The sequence below is a fragment of the Lipotes vexillifer genome, unplaced genomic scaffold, assembly GCF_000442215.2.
Source record: "Lipotes vexillifer unplaced genomic scaffold, Lipotes_vexillifer_v1.1 scaffold501, whole genome shotgun sequence".
Classification (NCBI taxonomy): Eukaryota; Metazoa; Chordata; class Mammalia; order Artiodactyla; family Lipotidae; genus Lipotes; species Lipotes vexillifer.
Window position 1 is genome coordinate 215,127 of NW_006770014.1, and position 20,928 is coordinate 236,054.

The 20,928-nt window shown below is 39.8% G+C and overlaps 1 protein-coding gene across 1 annotated transcript in view; it reads left to right on the plus strand.

The window, feature by feature from the left end:
• Positions 1-20,928, plus strand: part of MBOAT1 (membrane bound glycerophospholipid O-acyltransferase 1) — a 124,198-nt gene that overhangs the window by 99,766 nt on the left and 3,504 nt on the right. Inside the window, exons 9-12 of the mRNA XM_007445948.1 lie at positions 4,317-4,420; positions 6,403-6,467; positions 8,531-8,663; positions 11,202-11,353. Coding sequence (XP_007446010.1) covers positions 4,317-4,420; positions 6,403-6,467; positions 8,531-8,663; positions 11,202-11,353 — 454 coding nt within the window. The remainder of the gene's footprint in view (positions 1-4,316; positions 4,421-6,402; positions 6,468-8,530; positions 8,664-11,201; positions 11,354-20,928) is intronic.

Genomic DNA, 20,928 nt, shown 5'->3' on the forward strand with positions numbered 1-20,928 from the left:
AAAAAAAAAAAAAAAAAAAAGAAAAGTAATTGTTGGTTAAGCTTTATGCCTTAGAAAGAAACTGATTTCAAGTGACTTTTTTTTTTAAAGGTAGAAAGTTCAACTTAATTTGGTATTATCACACTTTTTTTTTCCCTGTGAGATAACTTTAGTCAATATTAAGCTTCATCTCTTTCCTTTTAAATAATTTTAGACCAGAAAAGTTGCAACCTTTGCTAAAGTGAGCAATAAATCTTCTGTTTACTTACCAAGAATGGTAAAGTATTTTGATAAGGCATGGTAACCGTATCTATTTCACATTTGGAACCCTTTCAGGAATGGAAGTTTAACACCTTAGCTGCCAGTGACCTGGGGCTTGATGTCAGGGAACAGTGACTTGGTCTATGAAGCCAAATAGATTATTAAACTCAGTTCCTAGTGCTTAGTCCATATTTCATAAGGGCACAGCACTTAATTGAGTTTTCCTCTCTCATTTCATGCTCCAAGTTTATAGCCCCCGAATCAAGTTCGTAGCTACTGTTTTCATTTATTATTTTTATTATGGTAAAATATACATAATGTAAAAGTTTCCATTTTAACCATCTTTAGTGTACAATTTAATGGCATTAAGTTCATTCACAGTGTTGTGCAGCCATCGTCACCACCATCCATCTCCGGAACTTTTCCTGAAACAGAAACTCTGTCCATTAAACAAAGCAATAACCCCCCATTCCTCTTTCTTCCCTGCTCCTGGTCCAAATTATTTTTAAAGGTCACAATGTTCAGAGACAACTTCAGTCTAGTGCAGTATTTATGTTACGCTTGACCAGAGAGAGACTTCAGAGCTTTTACAAAATTTGCCACGGGGGAAATTTTGTTTCTGGTCCCATTCAGTCTAATTCAAGGAGTTTTTTGTGGAGTACCAGTCTGTGTGCTATGAGGAACTCAAAGGTGAGTAAGATAGCTCAGCCCTCAAGACCGTTACAGTCTGTGAGGACGCAGACGCGTACACCAAACAGGCAATACGTGTCAAGAGCTGCCCCAGTAGTAGGATTACAGAGGGGATGATGTATATGGACTGGTCCTTGGGGAGGGCTTCCAGAGTCTCCTTGTATCTGATTCCTTTTTCTGCAGATGCTTTATTATTGAAAAATAATTTCCTTCGTAGGTAGGCATTAGGCTTACTATGGATGGAATACTGGGCATATTTTTCTATGTGAAGTAGAGTTTTCGCTTTGCTCCAACCTTGAGAGAGAGAGGGAGTGTGTGTGTGTGAGAGTGTGTGAGTGTGTGAGCATGTGTGTGTGAGTGTGTGTGAGTGTGTTGTGTGTGTGTGCGCGTGTGTTGTGTGCGAGAGTGTGTGTGTGTGTGTGTGTGTGTGTGTGTGTGTGTGTGTAATAGAATCTCACTCCTTTCCTAACTTCTACTTCTTCACTTTTCCTCCTTTTCTTTTCCCCTGTCCCTCCCCTTCCCGCTGCCATATTCTGTATCCCAGGGCTTATGGGCTGGCTTCTGGAGTAAAGCAGCTCCTGATTTAAGGAGGAAAGAAAGGCCATGCCGTAGTCTCATAGGGAAAGTCTAACACAAGGTGGGTTGTGCTGGCGGGGACCTGGGTGGGGAGGGGCTTACAGGGCACAGGGGTGTCTGCCGTCAGTCTGCTCGTTGCGGAGTGACCCCAGATATTTGGAATAGAGGAGTGACCCTTTCCATGGACAGCTTTCTCTGTGGACTTACCTCTCTCTGTTCTCCCCCACTGCCCTTTCTTTATTGTTTCTCGTGGCTTCTGTAGAAACACTTCATTACTTTGGCCTCAATTTGAAATTTACTGTAGGTTAGATTGCATGGGCTGGTCTGAAATTAAGCTTTGTATTATTTATGAGTAAAGAAGCAATGAATAGTGTAACAGGGAATGTTTAAACTGCTTAACTGAATAATTGTTTTATCCAGCTCCTTCAAACACCATTTACATATAATTGATAAACTAATAAGACATGATTATAAATTTAATCCTTAAAGCTGGCCTCTTGATGAATCTCAGCTGAGTTGCACTGTGTACGCCTAATTCTAGTTACCGTTTCTGTTGAAAGAGTACAGCTCTTTTCTTTGGACTTAGCATAGGAGGCTGGTTGGTTGTTTTTCTTCCTCTAATTAGTACTAACTAGTGAGACTCAATTTTAGCCCAGGCTGTGTTCTAAAGATCACAGATTCCAAAATATGGGTGTCTAAATGAGTTTATCTTCAGTCATATGTTAGAGCCGTGTACAATGCAAGTGAAGCCAGTTTTAGACTGGTGAAATTAGAACCTCTAACTGCTCTAAAGCAAAAACCAGTCTTGGATACGGGGTAGCAGAATGCGCTCATGGGAGCGGGGAATTCTGACCTCGTCTAAATGCAGCAGTTCGGAGAGTCACCACTTCTGGTTGTCACATTTATCTTTCAGACGACTCCTAGCCACCCAGGCTGTGGAACCAGAGTTCTAGTATTCAGATTCTGGCACTGTTTAACATTAAGATCACTCAGGTGGTAACATTACTAAGCTTTAGTCTTCTTAATAGCAAGATGGGGGTGGTAATAATAATGGTGGCAGCTAACCATTCTTGAGTGCTGACTTGGGCCAGGCCCTGTGTTATGCACTCTACATATATTCAATTTGGTTTAATCCTTTCAACATCCCTTTAAAATGGGTACTGTTATTACATCCATTTTCTACTCAGGGGAATAGGTTTCTAGAAGTTAGACAACTCTCCCAAGGCTGTGAATTGATCCTGTTCCCAAGGGGAGAAGGGAACCCAGGAGAGCTGTCATTCCCACCCTGAACCACCACCTTGCTCACAGTGGTATGATTAAATGAGAAATGTCTGTGGAATGCTTTACAGAATCCTGGGAAAATAGTAAGGACCACAAAACAAGTCATTCTTCTTTTTTTTTTTTTTTTTTTTTTTTTTGATCTGAGGCTGGAGATGGGAGAGGGAATTCCTGGGTTGCTATGCTGGTCCCAGCATGGTCAGCCTAGCCCTGTTTTTAGTTGTCAGCACAACCCTCAAGGGCTTGTGCTCTCCTGGTTTAGTTTATTTCTGTCATTCACAGTTTGTGCCCACACATTTTAAAACTCTTGGTTTCTTAACTGGTACACTCTGCCTTTGTTCTTCTTTTTCTTTTCCACGGAGTTTCCCTCCAGTCGGCTTGGGAGAAAGACATATTAGGACTCAGTACTTTTCCTCCTTTCTTCTAAAAGAAACCAGATCATTTTACAGTGAGGCTAAGCATAAGATAAGCGATATTAAATCATCAACGATGCCAAAAGGAAAGGAGGCATACGTAGAGCGGGTGATTTTCCTTCAGAAGTCTAGCTTGAGTTGGACCTGAACTCCCACAGAAATGGAATGAACAGAACTAGCGAAGGAAAGGTTTCTCTGAGCTCTCCCCCAGATCTCAGACTTTAAAATTTCATTAGTTTATTTTTCTTAGGAAAATATTCTAACAGACTGAACTTGAAAGAATATAAGAGAAAAAATTAGCCTCTCGGCTATCATAATACAACTGTGTTGATTTCATCAGATCTCTTTTTGAGTGTAAAAAATTTCATTAAGGAATTGAGTAGAACTGAAATACAGCAGGGGGACATTTTCATAGCGTTCAGTGAAGTGACATAACGATGGACACAGGAGCTTTTGGACTGACTTTGTGGGTAGGGTGGCTTTGGTCATTGTGTCCACATGTGGCCTCTATGGCAGCTGGTCCCAAATTCACATCTCTAGAACCGTTCTTTTTCTTAGGTTCTAAAGTTTTCTAACTGTATCTTAACTGCCCCAACTGATATCCCACTGGCATGTCATGCTTAACATGTCCAGAACAAGCTCCAATTTCTCTTTCAGAGCTGGTTCTCCTCCTGATATAATGATATCAGCCTGTGTCCCTCCATCTTTAATGACAGCTCTTGGACGGAGTCCCCTATATCTTCTGGTCTCTGAGCTTATATGTATTTTCACCTTTTTCCCTTTCTCCCCTTATATCCAGTTGGTCACTAAATCTTCCTGTTTGTTTTGCTTCTTCATTTCTCTTTTTTTCATTTTGCATTCTGTGAGCATCTAGCACCTTCCTTCTTACTTAGCAGGTGCTCACTAAATGCTAGTGAATGAATAAAAATGAATAAAAGTTGAGGTCACCCAGGAGCCCAAACTGATTCATAATGGTACCAGGTCCTTTAAATTTATTCTGGTTTCTTTTCCAAGGAAACTCTCTCTCTTCATCTTAAAGCTAGACAGACATTTAGTATCTTTTAAAGCAGCAATGTGACTTTTGTTCCACATCCTAATGTGTTGTTTTAAAAACCGTAGCTGATGCAGTGAATAACGCAGCTGGCTTTGGGTTCAGCGGAGTGGATAAGAGTGGAAATTTCTGTTGGGATCTGCTTTCTAACCTAAACATCTGGAAAATTGAGGTGAGTTTATCACGCTTTTGAATCAAGCTGCCATTGTGAATAAAGCAGATGGTTTGCTGTGAGTGTGGTATCCATAGAAGTTTATCATCAGTGTACAAGGAAAAGCTGCTATCAGGAAATGCTGGCTCCAGCAGGCTCGGGGACATTTTGTATCTTGGAACTTCTTTCCTTTTTTTTTTTTTTCTTTTCTTTTAAGGTGCCTACTTTCTTGGCAGTATTAATGGTTCAAGTAATAACAACACACGAAAAATCTGAAAAGGAGCCAGGAAAATCTTTTTGTTGCTTACATTCCTGTTCTATCAACTAGAAAGTACAGATATCATTTTCTCTTGTTCACATTCTCCTTTCCTCAGTCAAGGGTACAGACTAGCCGTTGTATTTAGATTTCAATATTGCCAGTGTTCTTGGTGGTTCCTTTGGAAACATTTATAATGCGTTCGCTTTTAAGAATTGTAATTGGTGCACAGCTTTTAGGCCACTAGAATTAGTCTGGTTTTTCTTTTTCACTGGCTTTGTTCTTGGACCACAGTTCTGGATATGTTTCCATCTCTAGAGGTCGTCTCTCTGGGGCCCCATCCTTCTTGGTTCCCTTGGCATTGTCATCCCTCGGAGTTGAAAGGAATGCCAAGTCTTGGGCTCTTTTCCTCCTGGTAGCTGGTTGGGAGGAAGGGCATGATTCTCAACATACCAAAGTGTTGGTTCTCCAGCCAGGTGCCTCATGGTTGCTGGTGGTTGATTTTCCACCTGCCACAGGGCAGGCAGAGTGCCACTGGAGAATTTGGGCAGAAAGGGGATGCCATATAGGGCAGGAAACCCGGGATGTGGAGACTGACCACCTGCCACCCACATTTGGTGGAAACTAGGCCATCAGGGGACCTGTGTTCTGGGTAAAGGGCTGAGTTATGTATTTATTATAAAAGAAAACCAGAAGGCGAAAGTTTGTATTTCCAATAAAGTTGATATAGAGCGAGGAGCTAAAGGATACCAAGGAAGTCCGACTTACTTAAGGCACCTTGAAGCTGTGTGTATAGCATTTTATCAGCCATAGAAGGTGTCTAAATGGATAAATAAAACTCCGTAGGGTTTGGACATTAAAAACTCATAGTACAAAAGTCTGTCTGTCCGTCCATCATTGGTCTGATGTCTCTCTCCCTTCCTTCCTTCCTTCCTTCCAAACATATTACACTAGGCCAGTGTGTGGCCTAAGATCTTCTTACAGTTGAAACAGAAACCAGTGACATTTGCACTTTTCAACTTCGTTAGGAATTCTGGTTCTTAAATGTTTGCTTCATGCTTTCTACCACCAGCCTTTATTAAGTCTTTTTTTCTTCTTTTTTCTTTTGAATGAGAAAACCCAGTTGATGACTTATTTTGGAATCTCACTTTCTCAATGGTTGATTTACCTGCATCATTGCCAGTTGGGTGATATCTGTTTTCTTTTCTGTATTGTGACTCCTTCCTGCATAAAATCTCCTTACTATTCTAGATACAACTGGAAGCATTTGAACCTGTGCTATTTGTAGAATAACTTCACCAGACTGACCTGGTTTACAGATGGCCACAGGATGAAAAGATGACAATTAAGTTCAAGCTGTCTCCGTAAAGGCGCTAAATTCACATGATGAAACTTTTCCGGCGGCAAATCCCATTTTAGAGTATTTAGTTTTAAAATTCAGATGACTTAAATTTTGTGTTTCACCAGAATGGAAGGAAAACCTACAAAACATTCCTTCAGTCGTCCTATAATTTGAAAATAGATTGAGAAAAACTGAGACTTTGTGAGCCAAGTTTTAGTCGCAAAGTAAATCTTATAAACCCCCGAAAATTTGACTGTGTGCGATGGAACAGCGGATCTGCTCCTGAGTCAGTACTCACTGTTGAAATAGCACGTCTAATCTGCCGCCAGGGAAATTCTGGGGAGGACTTTCCATTTCTTGGGGTATTGTTAAAGCTAATGATAGGTGTTATTTTCTCCTTTCTAGACTGCCACAAGTTTCAAAATGTACTTAGAAAACTGGAATATTCAGACAGCTACTTGGCTAAAGCGGTAAGGAAACCAAAAACGACCTCATTACTCATGGCACTGGGATATGTTTAGATGGGTGTCATTAGATGAACAGCGATAGTCTGCCAGTGGTAACCTCATCTGACACTTGTGTTTGGTATTAACATCTATGCTGTGTAAATGAAAAAGTAGAAATACAGTAATTTGAGAAGGTCACAATGTAGCATATTTATTTTACTGTACCAAATGCTTCATACTGCCATTACTGTGTACCAGGTACTCATTTAATCCTCATAAAGATCCCATGAAGTGTTGGTAATTATTATCCCCATTTTACAGATGGGGAAAGTGAGGCACAGAGGGGTTATGTAACTTGCCCAAAGTCACACAGCTAATGAGCAATAGATATGAGCCCATATCTCATAGATAATAGATATGAGTATCTCTCCAGAGCCAGGCTCTTAAGCTCTATGATGTGCTGCCTCTTATCTAGAGGAGAGCCTACTGCTCAGATGTCATGGAGGGTCAGTGTCAGCATCAGATCACTGAAGATTGCTGTGTTTATTTTATCCCCCGTATCGAAAGCTTTATGGTGCCCCAAATGCTTATGCTTTTCAACTTTGTATTTTTGTTGTTTCTCTGTCCTTTTATTTTTCTACACATTGCAAAATTAGAAACATTAGTTATTGTGGAACTAATGATATGCTATCCTTGAAGTGGCAAACTTGAGCTCGTGAATATTCCTATCACATGAGTGCGGGGAGAGTATAAAAATATTAAGCTGTTGATTCTGCTGTTTTTGATAAGTAGCATTTTTCATCAGTTAAAACATCGGGGTAAAAGAAGAGACAATGTATAATAATTCCAGCAAAGTAAACTCATGCAACTACTCTGAACACGCAGTTTTTGAAAATTTGCCCTTAATGTTATTGCTGTTCATTTTGCAAGTCATTTTAGCATAAACCTCTTTCTGTATATTGAATAATCCCAACGTATGGAGAGTCCTACAGTCTCCACTAGGAGTTTGTTCTACATAAGCATTTTTTGTGTGACTGAACATACATGTGGGCACATAAAAAAATGAAAAAAAACTATTTAAAATTCATTTTAGAAAATGGAATATTTCATTCATACAAAAAGATACAGAGGGTAAGAAACAAATACCCATGCAAACTACCTCTCATTTCAAAAAGAAACATTACAAATGGAGTCCCAGCCTGTGTTTCTTTCCTCAAATGCATTCCCTTTCTTCCTATGAAGAGAGAGCCATAGTCCTTAGTTTGGGTTTAACTTGGTTACTTTTGACAGCCCATCCAGGCTGGATTGGTATTAACTGTTGGGATTTCTGTTTTACTTTTCATCTGGGCCCTCTCATTTAGGAAGCCATGTAGTTGCTCCTATGGTGCCACTGGCAATCCGTGGACTGAATCTGGCAGGAAGTCCCCTGTCCCGTTGTTTTCTAGATTCTTACAATGTCCTCACTCTTTAAGGCAAATTCATGGACTGGAATCCAATAGATACTGAGGACTGAAGAAGCCATATAACTGACACGTTGATTTTGTGGAGTCATGGCCAAGAGAGATGAGAAGGCTGCAGTGTTGATGAGTTAGATGACATTGGGGCCAGTGTGGAAAAGTAAATTAATTTAGACGACATAAGGATCTCACTTCTAAAGACCCTTACCCTGATTCTAAAAGTTTCAGTGCCAATGGCACTTATTTATCCATAAGTATCCCTGGTAGATTAGGCCATTGGTGGAATAATCTTCTATAAGGCAGGAGCTCTCATTGGGGAAAAGTGACCACTCTGACTTTTATTAGATATTGTGTGATGGGGTCCAGATCATTTAATCCTATGGAGGTTAAACATTCATGCATCTTACGAAGAGATTGGACTGTGTGAATGGCCTGTCTGGGAGTGTTTAAGAAAACTAGAGCTCAAAGCTGCTTGGATTGCTCTGCAAGTGCCTGAATAGGGTGAGGCAGGCACACCATCAATATTGGATCAAATGATTTCTGCATGATTGGTTCCAAAATGATGCAGGTGTAGGCGGAAGTTTCCGGTATGTTTGACCTGTGGCCCGTTGCACCTTCCTGTCTTCACAGAGTGTGCTATGAGCGGGTTCCCTGGCACCCCACAGTGCTAACCTTCATCCTGTCTGCCTTGTGGCATGGTGTCTACCCTGGATACTACTTTACCTTCTTAACTGGAATCCTTGTCACGCTAGCAGCCAGAACGGTAAGCTCCCTTTGGCTGTGGGGTCTTTTCCTTAGTAATTGGATGCCTGTGTGTTTGTCTTTTAGGTCCCAGCAGAAGTGCTGCTGGGGGTGAGGTAGGAGTGATGTTTTGAAAAATCAACAAAAGTCTTCCCATTAGAGAAATACTTAAATATATCGGAACTTATGGTCATAAAATGGTTAAGCATTTTATTGTCATATTACTTGCACGGGGTGTTTGCAAAACAAAAGGACTTTTAGGAACAATGTTTAGTGCCATAAGAGATGAAAACATGTTTAATCATTAAAGGCTGTAAACATACAGTCGACTAATTACAGGTGACAATGATTATTAATGTAGGCTCTGTAAAACTTTTGTTTATACTCAATTTCTCTTTTCATTATCCTACACCTAAAAATAATTTGGTTTCTGAGCAACCGGTAAAATTGCAGCCATAGGAACTCTTCTCTTAAAGATTGCTCTCAGCCCTCATGTTGGATCCAATTAAATTAGTTTGTGTAAAGTCCTTTGTGAATTTGATAAATTTGGTTCTCTAGGTTTTGGGGGTAGCCTTCAGTTTGTCCTAGACCGTTCCTGCCATTTGCTGGTTGTAGAGCAAGGATAATAACAGAATTAAAAAATATGCCTGCCCTCAAAGAATGAGATGAACATGTATATAAGCAATTACAATTCACTGTATTCTGTCAAATACAGGGCTTTGAGTTTTATTTCATTTCAATACTTGATAATGATTGTGGCATTCCTTATTCAGGTGCCAAGAGCTTTTAATGAGATTTGTTGAGCTGTATTTTTAGATGTGGATTTAGGAGCCCCAGCACAGCTATTCACTCATTCTTTTTTTTTTATTTTAAAAATCTATTTATTGAGTGCCTAGTATGTGCCAAGTAGTGGGATGGGTACTGGAGAAAAAATGGAGAGTAGAACAGATGTGGCCCCTGCTCCTGGTCAAGTGCTGGGAATAGAAATGGATAACTTGTTCATATTTGTTAAATGGAGAGACAGGTAGAGTGGGAATTCTTTTCCATTTCTTTTAGCTATTCACTGATTCTTGAATTCATCTGTTCTATTAATATTTCAGGAGCCCTACTGTACGCTAGTAGGTGCGGGGCTATTGCAGTGAACAAAAGTTCCTCGCCCATGGAATTTTTATTTTAGTTAGAAGAAGGTTTGTGGGGATACATGTGTGAACAAGATGGATAATTGATTATTCTGATTAGCACACTTTAAAGTACATATTTGTGCATTGAAAACAGAAGACATTTTCTTTTCTCCCGTACATATACTAACTTGGATCACAAAACTGAAAAACAGATGGGAGGACAAACTTGAACAAAGGCCAGAATTTTGTTAATACTTTCAGAGTATTATTTCTTAAGATGTCTTTAGTTGATTTCAGTGGGTATAAAAGGATTAACTTATGTAAAGCCTCTTGGGTGACCTGGAAATGTTTTTCACAGATAAGTTAGGTAAGGGTTGGAGGGGAGAGGGTTGATAGAACAGTATTTCCATTTTTTTCCCCAAGAGGAGAATGAACTCAAACAGTCATGAAGTGTCTCAGGCCCAGGAAGTTACCTAGTAAAATCTCTTACACGCTTTTCAATACTGCCCACAGATGGACCTCTAGCCTCTGTCCTGAGGAACTCAGAGCCTAGGAGGTGCCCTCAGCTTCCCAGGCAGCCCTAGGAAGCCTTTCCTGATTTGAGGCTGACCTACCTATAAGCCAGCCATTGTTGCAGCTCTGTCTTTGGTTCTGGCATCTGGAAATTAGGTGTCTTTCTGGAGCCAAATCTGTGTCAAAAGACCTACAAATGAGTATCCTTTGACGCAGCATTTTCCATCTCAAAGAATGTTGTTTCCTTGTCTGGAAAATAGGCATACTGATGCTTACATGATAGGCCTGTGTCCCGGGAGAGTCAACAGAGACGATACCCATAAGGAATTCGCACAGGCTTGGCACACAGTAAGCACTCAATAAATGGTAGCTCATGTTATTATACTATTATATTATTACTGTTATTCAAAGGAAATAATTAGGAAACAGTGCAGAGACTTTTCTACAAGAGTATACATCACAGAATTGTTTACAATAGCAGGGGATAGGAGACTAACTTTCCCATAATGAAAATTGTATCAGATTAATATTTAATGACATGGGAAAACATTCATGCTATGTTACTAAATGAAAAAACAGGCTAAATATATATTGACGCCACTGGAAACATAAATATGGATATGTATGAATATAAAAGGACTTGGAAGGTATGTGCCAAGTTTTTCAACAGTGCTTTTCTCTGGGAGATATTAAAGAAAAAAAATCTGATTCTGCTTAGTTCTTTAAACATTTTTCTACAGTGAATGAACTTATATTTTTTTAATAATAAGAAAAACCATAATGGTGTTTTTAGTTGAAAATAGAACTCAGATGGTTGGTAGTTTTTATCTCCTTTGTTCCTGAGGGGTATTACCTGCATGCATGGAGTAAAAGTTTCTATTTTTTGCATCCCCCCCCCCATCCACCATGACTTCCTTGGTGAGCAGGTGAGGAACAACTACAGACATTACTTCCTTTCTTCAAAAGCCCTCAAGGTTGTTTATGACATAGTCACCTGGGCTGTCACTCAGCTGGCCGTCTCTTATACAGTTGCCCCCTTCGTTATGTTGGCCGTTGAACCCACCATCAGTTTATACAAGTAAGTTTCCACTGTTCTCGATTGCTCTATAGTAAACTTGTCTGTTCCGTGTTTGACTTAGGAGTTGGCAAATTGAATCAGTCAGTACTGACAATCTCTGTGTATGGTTTCGATGGGAAAATGTCTAGAGAAAGCTTTAGGAGGAAGTGTCCGTCCTGGAGATGCCAACAGACAAATAGTAATACAGTGAGCAGAGTTGACAGGTAGCCCTTCAGCCATGACTAATGTAAGTAAGAGATGCTTATGGCAATAAATTCTGAAGGGATGTATCCAGATTACAAACTCGGAGGGTGAGTTCACTGCCCTTGCCTCTTTTTCCTGGGGTTAGGCTATGTTGGAGGCCGTGGGGCACTCAGAGAGGGGCAGAAGCAGGCCGCAGCTGGGCCTGGGTTCACCCTACAGACAAGAGGCCTTTAGGGAAAGGGTGTCTTAGGGAAAGGGTGTCAGGCCCTTATATTCAAACACCAGCCCTCCAGATGAACTGCACAGCTCTTTGTGCTTTTATTGTTTCCATCTTTTGTTGAATTAGTCGTGTTTCTCTACTCTTGGAGAAATGGTTGCATGACCTCTGGCAAGTTATTAACCTCTTTTACCAGTGTTTTCTCAACTGTAAAATGAAGGTAAGAATAGAATTCACCTCCAAGCACCTTTAGGTGTTAGGACTGAATGAGGCAAACGTGCAAGGGGCTCAGCCCAGTGTCTGGTGTGTAGTCTGTACTTGATAAATACCAACTTGTGTCATTCACTGATTTGCAGAGACTTTTGCAGATTGAGTTTGGACCATAGCTACAGTCAGAAAAGTGGCTTAGAAATAAACATGCAAACGTGCCTTACTGTACATCAGGGATTGGACTCGCTGGTCAGGAATGATCAAAGAAATTTTACTACTTGGTACAGGTATCAATGTCCAGGATGATTTTTTTTTTTTTAGGTTATAGGAAAAGAAGGTAGAGGGAAGTACGCCATGCTCCTCAATGAATTCTGTTTCTATAATGCCGGTTAGGTCACAGGAGTTATGTCCGTATAATATGGAAGTTGAGCTGGTTTATACACAAATTTTTCTAGACAAGGGATGCCAGAAGAGTGGAAAAACGATGAAATCTTCAGCCAATAAAAGCCCTCAATTCAGCTGCTACAGAGGTAGGAGCCATGAGTGCCCACCCAGCGCTGGGCTTCCTCTTCTCAGAGGCGCCCTGCCCAAGCTGCACCATCTTGGTTTACCTCCTCCGCACCCTCCCTCTGGGCAGCCCCACTTGCTCACAGCTCTGTTGTCCTTTCTCTTGTCTCATAGCCCTCTAGCCAGCATTTGCCCTTCATTATCTGGGACTTTTATTGCCCCCTGAAGCAGCCTTAGCCCGTCGAGCTATCTGCCTGGGCTGTCCAAGTTTCTGGCTTGGGTGTTCATTGTGTTACAAAGTCTCAGAGGTTTTGAGTTGTCTGCTTCCGTCTTCATAGGTTAACTTGTAACCCTGGGCCCTTCTCTCCCTTTTCTTTGGAGGTGCCCAATCCCCTCCACACTCCCTTACTCTAGGGGAGAGAGCTGCTAGTGAGGAGATGACTTCTATAAAAGAAGTGGAGCAGTGAAATAAAAAATGTTCTGTTAAATCAGATTTTTAAAAAAGAGGTACTTGTTTTTTTTATAGCAGGCATTGAAACACATTGACTTGCATTCCTGCGTAAGATGGATGGGGCTGAGGGTTTCCCCCAGTGTTTGGAAAATCTAAGTGCCTATGAGGACTAATAAACAGGAACTAGAGAGAGACAGAAAAACCACCCTAGTCCTGGTGTTTTAAGCACATGATGTTGCCAGACGCAAGATTTTTTTCAGGAATATATGTATCATGTTGTAGCAGAAATGCCTGTATTTAACTCAGTACCATTTAATACCTACAGTGTGCTGGGCACTTTTCTAGAAGCTGGTGGATGGGATGGTGAGCAAAAGATAGAAATCATTCTTACTTCCATGGAGGAGATAGCTTGGTGGAAGTGACAGGAAATAATTGACAAATTCATAAACACCCACTAAGATCGTATACTCTGAGTGAATGGTACAAAGATTTATGAGAGCATGTAACAGGAATCTGCTCTTGGGAGGAAGCAGCGTTTGAGTCCTGGAGTCTGAGGGTGCTGAGAGTGGTGGATGGGACACTGTGGGTTGTGTTCCAGACCCAGGGAGCAGCATAGATAAGCCCCGTTGTGATAGGAGGAAGCCCCGAGAAACATGAGTGTGGGCAGAATATAGAATCAATCCAAGGTAGAGAGTAGTGAGCTGAGAAGAGACAAGGGTAGGTATCAGTGTCCCTGTTTATCATATATGGAAGTGGAGGCTCAGAGAGGGTGAGCAGTTAAAACTCACACAGCAAGGCCCGAGTTTCAGATGCAAATTTTTTTTCTTTGTTTTTTTAAACAGCAAGAGCAGTAGTGCAGTTACTAAAAAATTTCTCTAGAAGCTATTTTGGAAGAATGTTACTGCTAGGGGAGTAGCACAAAGTGGTGATTTGTTTGTGATCACATGCATTTAACCAACTAAGCATGCTAATTTCTATATTTAGGCAGGAGTTCTAGGGAAAAAATTCAATCATTATCAATCCAGATCACTCATGTAGATTTCCATTTCTTTTTAAAAACAATCTTTTCTTTTTTAGAAAACACCTTTGTTTAGGGTGAAATTGACATTTCTGTCACTTCTGTCAATTACAAGCAATTCAACCTAAGTTATCTTGCTTTCATAGTTGCTTATGTATATAATTTAAGTTCCCTATCTAGATCAGCTCTGTCCAATAGAAGTTTCTACAATGACAAAAATACCATCCAATATGTTGGCCACCAGTGCATGTGGCTGTTGAGCTTTTGAAATGTGGCTAGTGTGACTGAGGAACGGAGTTTTCAATTTATCTAATTTGAATTTTAACAGCCACATGTTGCCAATGGTTATTATAGATTGCCTCTCCAAAAAAGTTTTCAGAATCTTTTAAAAGCAATTTTTTTCAGAAACTCTTAAGAGAATCACTGAATCTGGCAAAAGAAATAAAAATTGAATCATCTTTTTAGTCAAGGTGGGTCTAGATGCATTCCAGATCTGTTCCTCACTAGGGGATAATTTAAATAACTGGCAATGAATGGCAAATCCATTTCTCAGGATACCCTTCCCTGATGGACATTTAAATGTAAGATGGGCTTCATTTTTCTGTCTAGTCACTTTTCAATGTACAGTGACTACAAATCCCAGCTTTAAATTTCTTAGTCTAATTTTTTTCCTTTAAGTTGTAAATGAGGCCCAAGTGAACATCTAAATGTATTATGAAAGAACTTGTGATTCTGAAAAGATGATAGAGTAGGAGGACTTGAGCTTACATCCTCTTGCGAAAACACCAAAATCACAACTAACTGCTGACCAACCGTCAACAAAAAAGACTGGAATCTACCAAAAGAGATATTTTATATTCAAAGACAAAGAAGAAGCCACAACGAGATGGTAGGAGGGGTGCTTTTGCGACATAAATCCTATACCCGTCAGGTGGGTGACCCGCACACTGGAAAATAATTATATCACAGAGGTTCTCCCACAAGAATGAGAGTCCTGAGCCCCACGTCAGGCTCCCCAGCATGAGGGTCTGGCATCAGGAGGAGGAACCCCCAGAGCATTTGGCTTTCAAGGCCTGTGGGGCTTGAGTACAGGAGCTCCACAGGACTGGGGGAAACAGAGACTGCACTCTTGGAGGGCATGCACAAGTTTTCATGTACCCTGGGACCCAGCACAAAGCAGTACCTCCATAGGAGCTGGGGCTGGACCAACCTACAAGTCTTGGAGGGGCTCCTGGGGAGGCAGGGGTCAGCTGTGGCTCCTTGGGGGTGGAGGGGCAAGGACACTGGTAGCAGAGGCCCCAGAGGATATTGATCAGCGTGAACTCCTGCAGAGGTTGCCATTTTAGCATCAAGACATGGCCCTTCCCACCAGCCTACAGGCTCCAGTGCTTGGATGCCTCAGGCCAAACAACCAGTGGAGTAGGAACACAGCCCCACCCATCAGCAGACAGAGTGCATAAAGCCATACTGAGCTCACAGCCACCTCTAAACACACCCCTTGACATGGCCCTGACCACCAGAGGGATAAGACCCAGCTCCACCTACAAGTGGGCAGGCACCAGTCCCTCCCACCAGGAAGCCTGCACAAACCTCAAGACCAGCCTCACCCACCAGAGGGCAGACACCAGAAGCAAGAAGAGCTATGATCCTCCAGCCAGCAGAAAGAAGACCACAAACACAGAAAGTGAGACAAAATGGGACAGCAGAGAAATATGTTCCAGACGAAGGAACAAGATAAAAACCGACAAGAACAACTAAATGAAGTGGACATAGGCAACCTACCTGAAAAAGAATTTAGAGTAATGATAGTAGAGATGATCAAGATCTCAGAAAAAGAATGGAGGCACAGATGAAGAAGTTACAAGAGATGTTTAACAAAGAGCTAGAAGATTTAAAGAACGAACAGAAATGAACTATACAATAACTGGAATGAAAAATAAAGTAGAAGGGGTTGATAACAGAATAACTGAAGCAGAAGAACGAATAAGTGAGCTGAAATACAGAATGGTAGAAATCACTGCTGTGAAACAGAATAAAGAATGAAAAGAAATGAGGGCAGTCTCAGAGACCTCGGGGACAACATTAAATGCACCAACATTCACATCATAGGGGTCCCAGCAGGAGAAGAGAGAGAGAAAGGGCCTGAGAAAATATTTGGAGAGATTATAGCTGAAAACTTCCCTAACATGAGAGAGGAAACAATCAAGTCCAGGAAATGCAGAGAGTCCCATACAAGATAAACCCAAGGAGGAACACACTGAGACTAAAGACAAAAAATATTAAAAGCACCAAGGGACAAGTACCAAATAACATACAAGGGAATCTCCATAGGGTTATGAGCTGAAACTCAGAAACTCGGCAGGCCAGAAAGGAGTGGTATATTATGTAAAGTGATGAAAGGGAAAAACCTACACCCAAGAATACCCTACCCAGCAAGGCTCTCATTCAGATTCAAGAGAGAAAAAGTTTTACAGACAAGCAAAAGCTAAGAGAATTCAGTACCACCAAACCAGCTTTATAACAAATCCTACAGGAACTTCTCTAGGCAGAAAAGAAAAGGCCACAACTAGAATCAAGAAAATTAAGAATGGGAAAGCTCATCAGTAAAGGCAAACATAAAGTAAAGGTAGGAAATCATCTGCACACAAATATGATATCAAAACCCGCAACTGTGAGGAGAGCACAAATGCAGGATATTGGAAATGCATTGGAAATTAAATGACCAGCAACTTAAAACAATCTTGTACATATATAGACTGCTATATCAAAACCTCATGGGAACCATAAGCCAAATGTCTACAATAGATACACACACAAAAAAAGAAAAAGCAATCCACACACAACAATAAAGATAGACATCAAATCACAAGAGAACAAAAGAGGAAGGGGAGAAAAAAAGACCTTCAAAAACAAATCTAAAACGATTAACAAAATGGCCATAAGAACATTAATATTGATAATTACCTTAAATGTAAATGGATTAAATGCTCCTACCAAAAGACATAGACTGGCTGAATGGATACAAAAACAAGAGCCATATATATGCTGTCTACAAGAGACCCACTTCAGATCTAGGGACACATACAGACTGAAAGCGAGGGGATGGAAAAAGGTATTCCACGCAAATGCAAATCAGAAGAAAGCTGGAGTAGCAATAGTCATGTCAGACAAAATAAACTTCAAAATAAAGACTGTTACAGGAGACAAAGAAGAACACTACAAAATGATCAAGGGATCAAGCCAAGAAGATATGACAGTTGTAAATATGTATGCACCCAACATAGGAGCACCTCAATATATAAGGCAAATGTTAACAGCCATAAAAGGAGAAATCGACAGTAACACGATAATGGGGGGGGGACTTTAACACCCCACTTTCATCAATGGACAGATCATCCAGAGAGAAAATCAATAAGGAAACACAGGTCTTAAATGACACATTAGACCAGATGGACTTAATTGATATTTATAGACCATAACATCCAAAAGCAGCAGAATATACTTTCTTCTGAAGTGCAGATGGAACATTCTCCAGGATAGATCACATCTTGGGTCACAAATCACGCCTTGGTAATTTTAAGAAAATTGAAATCATATCCAGCATCTTTTCCAACCACAACACTTGAAATCAGAAATCAATTACAGGAAAAAAAACTGTAAGAAACAAACATGTGGAGGCTAAACAATATGTTACTGAACAACCAATGGATCACTGAAGAAATCAGAGGAAATCAAAAAATACCTCGAGACAAATGACAGTGAAAACACAATGACCCAAAACCTATGGGACACAGCAAAAGCAGTTATAGGAGGGAAGTTTATAGCAATACAGTCTTACCTCAGGAAACAAGAAAAATCTCAAACAACCTAACCTTACACCTAAAGCAACTAGAGAAAGAAGAACAAAGAAAACCCAAAGTTAGCAGAAGGAAAGAAATCATAAAGATCAGAGCAGAAATAAATGAAATAGAGATGAAAACATTAGCAAAGATCAGTGAAACTAAAAGCAGTTTCTTTGAGGAGATAGACAAAATTGATAAACCTTTATCCAGACTCATCAAGAAAAAAAGGAAGAGGACTCAAATCAAGAAAGTTAGAAATGAAAAAGGAGAAGTTAAACTGACAGCACAGAAATACAAAAGATAAGAGACTACTACAGATAACTATATGCCAATAAAATGGACAAATTCTTACAAAGGTACAACCTTCCAAGACTGAACCAGGAAGAAATAGAAAGTATGAACAGACCAATCACAAGTACTGTAACTGAAACAGCAATTAAAAACTTCCAACAAACAAAATTCCAGGACCAGATGGCTTCACAGGTAAATGCTGTCAAACATTTAGAGAATAGTTAAATATCCTAAACATATCCTTCTGAAACCCTTCCAAAAAATGGCAGAGGAAGGAACACTCCCAAGCTCATTCTATGAGGTCACCATCATTCTGATAACAAAACCAGACAAAGTCATCACACACACACAAAATTACAGGTCAATATCACTGATCCTCAACAAAATACTAGCAAACTGAATCCAACAACACATTCAAAGGATCATACACCATGATCAAGTGGGATTTATCCCAGGGATGGAAGGATTTTTCAATATCCACAAATCAGTCAGTGTGATACATCACATTAACAAACTGAAGAATAAAAACCATATTACCATCTCAGTAGATGCAGAAAAAGCTTTGGACAAAATTCAACACCCATTTATGATATAAACTCTCCAGAAAGTGGGAATAGAGGGAACTTACCTCAACATAATAAAGGCCATATATGACAAACCTCAGCTAACATCATTCTCAATGGTTAAAAGCTGAAAGCATTCCCACTAAGATCAGCAACAAGGCTAGGATGTCCATTGTTGCCACCTTTATTCAACATAGTTTTGGAAGTCCTAGTCATGTCAATCAGAGAAAAGAAGAAATAGAAGGAACCCAAATTGGAAAAGAAGTAAAACCGTCACTGTTTGCAGATGACATGATACTATATGTAGAAAGTCATAAAGATGCTACCAGAAAACTACTAGAGCTCATCAATGAATTCAGTAAAGTTGCAGGATACAAAATTAATACACAGAAATCTCTTGCATTCCTATACACTAATGATCAAAAATCTGAAAGAGAAATTAAGGAAACACTCCCATTTACCATTGCAACACAAAGAATAAAATACCTAGGGAAAAGCCTACCTAAGGAGACAAAAGACCTGTACTCAGAAAACTATGACACCGATGAAAGAAATCAAAGATGACACAAACAGATGGAAAGATATATACCATGTTCTTGGAATTGGAAGAGTCAATATTGTCAAAATGACTATACTACCCAAGACAATCTACAGATTCAGTGCAATCCCTACCAAATTACCAATGATATTTTTCACAGAACTAGAACAAAAAACTTTAAAATTCGTATGGAGACACAAAAGACCCCAAATAGCCAAAGCAATCCTGAGAAAGAAAAATGGAGCAGGAGGAATCAGACTCCCTGACTTCAGACTATACTTACAAAGCTACAGTAATCAAAACAGTATGGTACTGGCACAAAAAAAGACACATAGATCAATGGAACAGGATAGAAAGCCCAGAAATAAACCCACGGACCTATGGTCAATTAATGTACGACAAAGGAAGCAAGAATGTACAATGGAAAAAAAGACAGTCTTTTCAGTAAGTGGTGCTTGGAAAATGGGACAGCTACATGTAAAAGAATGAAATCAGAACATTCTCTAAAACCATATGCAAAGAGAAACTCAAAATGCATCAAAGACCTATAAAACTCTTAGAAGAAAACATAGGCACAACACTCTGACATAAATTGCAGCAATATCTTTTTGGACCCACCTCCTAATAAAAATAAAAACAAAAACAAATGGGACCTAATTAAATTTAAAAGCTTCTGTACAGCAAAAGGAACCATAAAACAAAAAGACAACCCATAGAATGGAAGATAATATTTGCAAACGAAGCAGCTGACAAGGGATTAATCTCCAGAATATGCAAACAGCTCATGCAGCTCTATGTCAAAAACAAAGAAAACATAAAACGAACAACCCAATCAAAAAATGGGCGGAAGACTTAAATAGACATTTCTCCAAAGAAGCAATACAGGATGGCCAAAAAGTATACGAAAAGATGCTCAATATCACTAATTATTAGAGAACTGCAAATCAAAACTACAATGTGGTATCACCTCACACCAGTCAGAATGTCCATCATCAAAAAGTCTATAAACAGTAAATGCTGGAGAGGGTGTGGGGAAAAAGGAACCCTCCTACACTGTCGGTAGGAATGTAAATTGGTACAACCACTATGGAGAAGAGTCTGGAGATTCCTTAAAAAACTAAAAATAGAAATCCCACTCCTGGGCATATGTCCGGAGAAAACCATAATTTGAAAAGGAACATGCACCCCAGTGTTCATTGCAGCACTATTTAAAATAGCCAAGACATGGAAGCAACATAAAATGTCCATTCACAGAGGAATGGATAAAGAAGATGTAGTACATATATACAGTGAATACTACTCAGCCATAAAAAAAGAATGAAATAATGCCATTTGCAGCAACATGGATGGACCTAGAGATGTCCCACTAAGTGAAGTCAGACAGAGAAAGACAAATATCATATGATATCACCCGTATCTAGAATCTAATTTTAAAAAATGATACAAATGAATTTATTTACAAAACAGAAAGACTTACAGATATCAGAAACAAACTTATATTTACCAAAGGGGAAATGTAGGTTGGGGGGATAAATCAGGAGCTTGGGATTAACATACAAACACTACTATATTATAAGATATCAATTGATAACCAACAAGGACCTCCTGTATAGCACAGGGAACTCTACTCAATATTCTGTGATAACCTATATGAGAAAAGAATAAAAATGTGTGTGTGTGTGTGTGTGTGTGTGTGTGTGTATATATATATATATATATATATATATATATATATATATATATATAAAAAATATA